Source organism: Centruroides sculpturatus, unplaced genomic scaffold (assembly GCF_000671375.1).
Source record: "Centruroides sculpturatus isolate CEXI.00-Female unplaced genomic scaffold, Cexi_2.0 scaffold306, whole genome shotgun sequence".
NCBI classification, from domain to species: domain Eukaryota; kingdom Metazoa; phylum Arthropoda; class Arachnida; order Scorpiones; family Buthidae; genus Centruroides; species Centruroides sculpturatus.
The window spans coordinates 703,623-711,402 of NW_019384504.1; the positions used below are offsets into that span (position 1 = coordinate 703,623).

General features: G+C 36.9%; 1 protein-coding gene across 1 annotated transcript in view; it reads right to left on the reverse strand.

Annotated features, from left to right (window-relative positions):
• The window catches only part of LOC111622173 (mothers against decapentaplegic homolog 6-like), a 35,768-nt gene extending 30,339 nt beyond the window's left edge, over nt 1-5,429 (reverse strand). The window contains exon 1 of the mRNA XM_023364518.1: nt 4,342-5,429. Within this exon, the coding sequence (XP_023220286.1) occupies nt 4,342-4,732 (391 nt within the window). The 5' untranslated portion in view covers nt 4,733-5,429. The remainder of the gene's footprint in view (nt 1-4,341) is intronic.
• Between the last annotated feature and the right edge of the window lie 2,351 nt (nt 5,430-7,780).

The following is a 7,780-nucleotide window of genomic DNA, read 5'->3' on the forward strand; positions in this document are numbered from 1 at the left end:
CCTTTAATCAATAGACTTTTTAAATCTGTAAAATAAAAATTACCCAAGAAAAACATTATGGAAGAATTCTTTGGTATTTTCTATTAAATATATATATATACACTTCATATTCTTTTTTAAATAAAATATGAATTTTCATTATATGTTCCAAAATATTAATTACATGATATAGTAAATGTATAAAATTAATAAATAATTTTTAATGTCAACTAAATAATAATATAGTTATATTATATTCATAATCTTATTTTTGTTGTTTTTATGCACTTTTATTAATTTCATTGTAATTAAACATAAAGAAACAAGCTTATAGCATGTAAAGAAAGAAAAACAAATAGCATGTAATAACTTAGAAAATATTAATTAACTATTTGTAACTTATATATATATATATATATTTTACACTCATCTGAAACTGTATATAATGTATACAACTAATGATGAAATGTCTAATGTTAGTAACAATTTACTTAATATATCATGAATCAAGTAAATTGATTATAGTGAGTCCTTTCAAACAAAATATTTAGGGTTGTTGAATAGCCTTTCTTTAATTAATCTATTTTTCAAAATTTCTTTTAAAGATGGTGAAACTTCAATTTAATGTAAATATTTATTATAATTCATGTATTAATAGATGTACCTTCAAACAAGCATTACCTTAGCTTTACAATAACAATTAATTCCATAAAAAAAGTCAAAAGAATATTTAATTAGAAAGCTTAAATTATGTTTGTTTATTCAGAATATAAGATGATTTGTACAATTATAAGAAACATTTATGACAACAATTGATCAAAATCCCACAATGAATAAAACACAATTTGTATATTTTTGTATGTGTATAGGATATTGAATTGGATTATAATTTTGAAATAATTATTAAACTTTTTGGCCAAAATCCATTGAAAAATCCAATTTACAATTAATACGCTACCTTTAATCATCATAAACTCTGAAGGAATATTTCTGTAAATTTTTATGTTATGCTCTTCTCAATAAATTAAGAAATCTTATTTTTTAAATTAAATAAACTTATCATTTAGAAACTTACAAAAGATGATTTATTGTTTAAAACATCTAGCAAGATTTATGGTCCCTTAAATAATATTGTATTTCTGAAAACACATTTATGGCATATTTAGTAAATATTTTTTTATATATTTTTATATTTTGTGAAAATATATAAAAAAATTGTGAAAAGTAAATAGGAAAATAATTTTAAAGCATAATAATTCTAATAAGCTGTTACTCTTTAATTTTAAATTAACAATACTAGATTATGGAAAAAAGGTTTTATTCATCACTCTTGATTCCAATAAATGAATTTTGATAAGTAGGAACACATGTCAAAATAAAATATTTCATTTTCATTTCTAAGCCAGTAGACCTTAGGTCAATCATTATAAAATACTTTTAAATAGAAAATCTGAAAAACTAAAGTACTATAAACCAATAACAATAACAACTCCTCAAGTCTATCAATACATCTTGATTAAATATTTTAGTCTAGCATGAATAACTTTTTCAAAAAACAACTGTCCATAAAAATATAAGAAGAAAATGCTTAATTCTGGAAACCAAATTTAATTTGGTTTCCAGAATTAAGCATTTTTTTCTCATCGTTTTGAATATGGTGCCAAGTTCAAATGTTATTTTTGTTGATCAATTGTTCATACTAGTGAAAACAGAACATCTGATGACAGCATTAACAATTGAGCACTAGATAAGAAGAGTAATTATTGCTACATTCTTCCAATGTAAGAAACTTCACATGCATAAATGTAACTTCTATCTTGTATATATTCCAATAAAGAATTTACAGTATATATGTTTATATTGTTTTTATATGCAACTATAATAAGTTAAAATTTTGTAAGTTTTATAAAATCTGCATTATAATACTGTATATTACTTTTACCCTTCACAAGTTTGCTTAGCTAAATTGATGAGATATTGTTATGTTTAATAAAATACTGCAGAAGTTATTTTATATTTATTACATTATGGTAATTGTGTAATTGATTCAACTTAAATTTTTTATATTTCATTATAAGTGAAATTGGTAAAATAAGAAGAGAACCAAATTAAAACTACATAACAATCATCTAAGAAACTAATGAAAAATTCTTATTGTAACCTTATTATGAACTGTATTAGTTCTTCTATACATTATAAATTGATTAATTTTATAAATTGCATTGTCTAATATAAAATAACAAAGAAATTAGTTTATACCAAAATAATAAGTTAACTTGTTTAGTTAAGATAATATTAACATCCACAACAGTTTAATACTTAAATTTAAAGATTCAATTTCACCAAATCTAAAAGATTAAAATATCAAAAATCAACTATTAAAATTATACTAGAATAAAATCCTTTCTAATCCAAGGAAATAAATTAGTTTAAAGCAACAAGTCTCACATCAAAACATTATTAAACAGTCATTCTTATTCTATACCTTCATATATATATTAAGTTAGCATTTGTTTACAGTTATATTGGTATAAAGAAGGTTCTCTTAAACACATATTTTATATATTTTTTTAAATGAAAGTTGAAATACAAGGTGTCCCAAAAGTTGCAATACACAGGAAAATGTAAAACTTTTTAAACAAATGTGACTATAAAACTATCTCTAAATGTTGATCATTTCTTTCTAAACACACATGAATGCATTTCTGTCATTCAAACCTGTCAGGTTAACACATCAGATGTTACGCACCTAATCGAACTTCAAATGTATTCCTTTAGGAGATCCAAGTTTTGAATGTTTCCCAGTAAACCAAAGTCTTCAGGTGTCCAACAGGTAAAAAAATCAAGATAGTTACGGTCCGGGGACTTCAGAGGCCACTCCGCAAGGCCACAATAATTAATCCAAAAATTTGGAAACCGACGATTCAATTTTCCTACATATGACGACTTTTAGAGCACATTGTATTTGAATTTAATCATTATAGTTTCAAAAAATAATTTCAATTACTGGATTTGACACTTGGATTCAGATTTTCAGAAACAAAAAAGCAATGAAAATAGTTAAAATTGTTTCAACATATGCTACATTGTACTGTAATTGTAAATACGATCTTTTCAGTCTATTATTAATTACACGATTAGTCTCGTCTTCTATTTTCACGCCCCTTGACAACGAATAATTCCAAGAGCATTTAAATTTCGCGCATTTTCACAGTCATTTTTAAAATGATAGAAAATATAATTTAAATTCCGATGGAAATGGAAACAAAAGATGGAAAAACATTTTATCTGAATTCGATGCCATATTTAGAAACTCGCAGAATCAAAAATAAGAGAATAATTTTTCGTTTCATTCGTAAATTTTACTATTATAATCGAATTTCCGAGCGAAGATGCCTGCCAAAATAAGAACTTTCGCACGAATAGAAATGACACCGACGTCGCCGGGACGGCACCGGACAACGGTTATCGCATCGCTCTTTCGTCGCCGGTGGCAGACACGCACCGACGCTTTCGCGCCGAGAATAACGTCTACCACTCAAAAATTCCTACGAGAAACAACTGGCGCAAACTGAAATCAACAAAAGAACCCAAACAGGCAAAATATAATCGTATCGGATTCCAATAACTTATCAAATGCCGGGCATGGTAAAGAGTTGCCTAATTGTAGATATAAACGAAATTTCTAAGCGAGATAACGCAAAGGTAGCAACAAATGAAAAAAAAAACTCGTTAGGCGTCCGAACGTCCCATCGAGAGATTCCTTTGTTTTTCTACTTCGGTCAGTAGTTTACCTAACCGTCATCTAAATTCAAAGTCCTTTCAGACTTATTCGTCTTTTTTGAGTTAGTAAACAAACGTGTACTATTAAAAAACGTGTTTCGAGAAAAACGAACGATTCACATTTCGGAAAATTTTCGCGTGGAGAGACACGTAATAAATTGGAAGGCGACGGACAGACCAGAGGTCGGACCGAACGACGGCCCTCGGAGGGATTCGGGTTCGGGTCGGTCGGCGTCCTCGTGTCCGGATACTAATCTAATTATTAAAGTGGTCGGTTTCGGTCGAGGCGCTTTTATGCCCAATTTACGACACGGACAGACGCGTAGTTTAAAACGTGAACGCACGTTTGGCGGCGTGTTTTCCATGCGAACGGACGAACTATTTCGCCGAACTGCGTCGCCCGCCGATTGTGGCGGAACGTGACGACGACGGATCTCGGCGCTTAGAATCGATACCGACCTCGATTATTTGCTGGGAGAAAACGAAACGACAGTTCGCCAACGACCTGTCCTATAAATACATTGAGAAAGTAGAAAATGAAGAATCGAAACGCGAAAAGAGAGAGCGAAATAATCTCACCTGGCTTGCAGAGTCGACTCCAATGATATGGATTGCAGCATATGTACAGAGGATCGTCGGCGGCGTCGCACCAACGCAACCACTTGAGTTCGAAGGGCTGCCGGACATCGGGCCACCTCCACAGCTGGCAGCAGAGCACGTGCGGCGGTAGGGTCCTCCGTCCCAAGCGGAGATCGCCTCTCGGCACCAGGACGCAGCCGGTGACGTCGCAGCCGCGACTCTCCACCGCTTGCACCAACAACTCCAACTGGCTCTCCTTGAGTCTCTTCAGCATGTTCTGCACCACGAATTTGACTTCGGTCTCCAGCCGACGGGCGGATTCGTCCTCGTCGACCGGCAGCCGGTGTTTCCACAAGCGTTTCACTAACGCGTTCCGCCTAGATCGAAACATGAAAGCGCAACATAATTTCGGCGGTCTGTCTTCACCTTCGGCACCCGTCGTCTCATCCGACCCCGTGGTCGCCGACCACGGGTTCACATCGGAGACGGGCGAGGGCACTCGCTTTGCCCCGACCGGCGTCTTCCCGGAGTATCCGAATCGGGCAACACCATCCGAATGCACTTTTCGTCTTCTGGACCACACAAACGCACGCCAGACACGAGCACGCGCACGGGGCTATTCCGGACAGACGGCTCCGCTCGCACACACACACCACCGCGACCCGACGAATCGGCCACGGTCGCCACTCGACAACCCGGAGCCTGGCATTCGGGCGGGAGGAGAAGGTATCTGGGAGATCTTCCGATCAGTTCGGGCCCGCTCTCCCGTCTTCCCTTTATTCGGAGACGTTTCTTACAACTGTTATAACCGATGCGCGTAATAAATTACGCGTCTTATGCCGAAAAATTGCCAAAATGCGAGGACTCGATTATACTAACCCACCCGGTTGGAAATGAACTCTTCCCGGATGGTCTGGCCGACGCCGGCGAGGAGACTCGTTCCGGTTGGCTATAACCGATCACGTGGACGTCTAGACTTTTCGGCGCGCCCGAAACGATTGTTGCGCAAATAAGAGATCAAATTACTCCCTCACGACGAATCTCCTCCCTTCGATACTTCGAGCGCTAAAACCGTCGAACCTCGTTTCGGGCGCGCACTTTTATCGAGCGTCGCGGTCGAGTCCGATCGCCCGGGGCCGTGGCCAATCTCTAAACCAAATATTTATCCCTCCGCTCGTTCGTCTCCCTCTAGAATTCCTCCTCGGCGGCAGAAAATTTCGCCGGAGTTTCGCTGGAAATTTCACGCGATTCACTACAACGAACCGACCCGTCAGCTTCCACTCGACCCTAATACGATATCCGACGCCGTCCGATACGATGCTTTATCCCGGCGAAAGACAGACGTCGGCAGTGCAGCCCCGAGGGAAGAGAGACGCGATGGCTTCGGCGGGGCGGAACGACACTCCGGGGGCGTCGGAAGCGGCGACGACGAGAGTGACCGGCGCAGAAAACAAAAGCGGAAGGCCGGACGGACAGGCGCCGTGCGCCCGGCGGGGAGGACGTTTCGGCCGCCCGATCGGGTTAACGACACGCGACGAAGACGCGCTTTTGCCTCCGGAATCTCTCCCCCGGCGCGTCTCTCTAGCTCCACGCCAACCGGTTCCGCGTCATTCGGGCGTTCGGCCCGCGCTTTTGTTTCGCACCGACCGAATGACAGAAACAACGTCCGATATTTTAACACGGAAATGACTAAAGAAATCGTCTCGGACTATAAAAAGTAAATAAATAGTGTCGGGCGCAAGCGGAGTGGGCGCTATTAGGAGAAGCGGTTCGTCTTTTTCTGAGACGGAATGCGACCTTGAAAGGAAAAAAAAGCCGCGTGGGAGGGACGTCGAACTTGGCGTCCGAGGATCGGCTTCCGTTCTCGGATCGCGTCTTCTGTCTTCGGTTATGTTGCCGCTTCTGCCATCGAAAACTTTCTTCCCGCATTCGAATCTCGCGGCCGATTACGAATTTCGCCTCGGTTCTACTTCCGGAAATTACCTGGAAGTAAGCGGATGTAGGAAGGAAAATCGACGCTAGCGCCATCCGATGACGACTTTCAGAAGTATTTTGAAGTTTTCTTCCGTTGTCATCCGTGCCGGTTTCTTGTTTTACGATAACGTATCTTAAAATCATTTCTTCGTTTCTACTGGGCCCTAGATACAAATAGTAATGCATTCCAGTCAGTAATCTGCCATATTTAGTTTGGCTTATTATTTTATTCGCTTCATTATGTTACCTTATATTTATAAAATGTATGAAATGAATAAAATACGTAAGCATACATAATGTACCGTACGCACTGTATGTTTATAATTAATTCCTATGCTAGAGTGCTGATACATTCTGAAATAATTAACAATGAACAGCGGCGATACAAGAGCCTAGCCTAAGTCCTCCCACTGAAAAAAAAAAAAAGTATTTGTTCGAACTTCAAAACGTTTTTAAAACATTTATAATGACAAATACGGCTTAACAGACTATACAAACGTCGTGCACACGTTAATATAACATATTTAATAATTATTCAAATATTTTTTTATTTTTTTCGTAATATTTATAATGTCTTCTTAATGTTCTTATATAATGTTCTTAAATCGAATAAATGTTCCTATTTTGAGAAATTGTTAGCAGCTTCTCCTCAGCATCTCTTAATATTTCCATTGTTTCTTATAGTTTTTTATTTTCAAATTTAGTTATTGCGTTAATAAGAAATGAATTGAAATAAACAAAATTCTGTTTTCAGCCTGAGGTTCCGAAGTAAGCCTCTTGCAAAATATCAATAATGGTACCGTACAATAGCCACTTTTCACGTGATCTAGATACTAATGCTTTGTAATTATCCGAACAATAAGCTACTGTACACTTTTAAGCCAAGGTACACTAACACGTAATTACCGACTCTGAAGGTAAAGCTATACGTATTTGGATTTATTTCGTTAAATTACTTTATTTAACTCTTACACACTTTTTGTAAACTTTCTTTGTGTTCGAGAAGAACATCAATATTGGAAAACTGCGACCGGATATTTTCAGCAAATCACATTAAGACCATGAGCCAAACAAGTTATATAAACTTCGGATTTAAAGCTTTAAGTGTCTTGCTGACAGCTTTCATATTTGCATCTGCGTCGCTAACGAACAATATTGTGAAGTCAGGAGTCACGACAGTGACTCTCCGACAAGTAAAAAAGTCACTGATTGACTATATATACAGTAATTAGAGTTGCCGATTTTCGGAGGTCGATTTCTCCGTCCCCTAAAACACCTGTAGTAATTCCGAATATCTCGTTCGAAAGAAAACTATTTTCTTAGGTAATGTGCAAAATTTCAGGATTTTTTGTAATGCAGTTGCCGAAATATAAGAAATTGAAAATGCAAAAATTGGCAAAAGAGCTTCATTTCTTTCCTTTTTCTTCATCCGACACTGCAGACGCTCGTAGAGAAAAAAAAACTA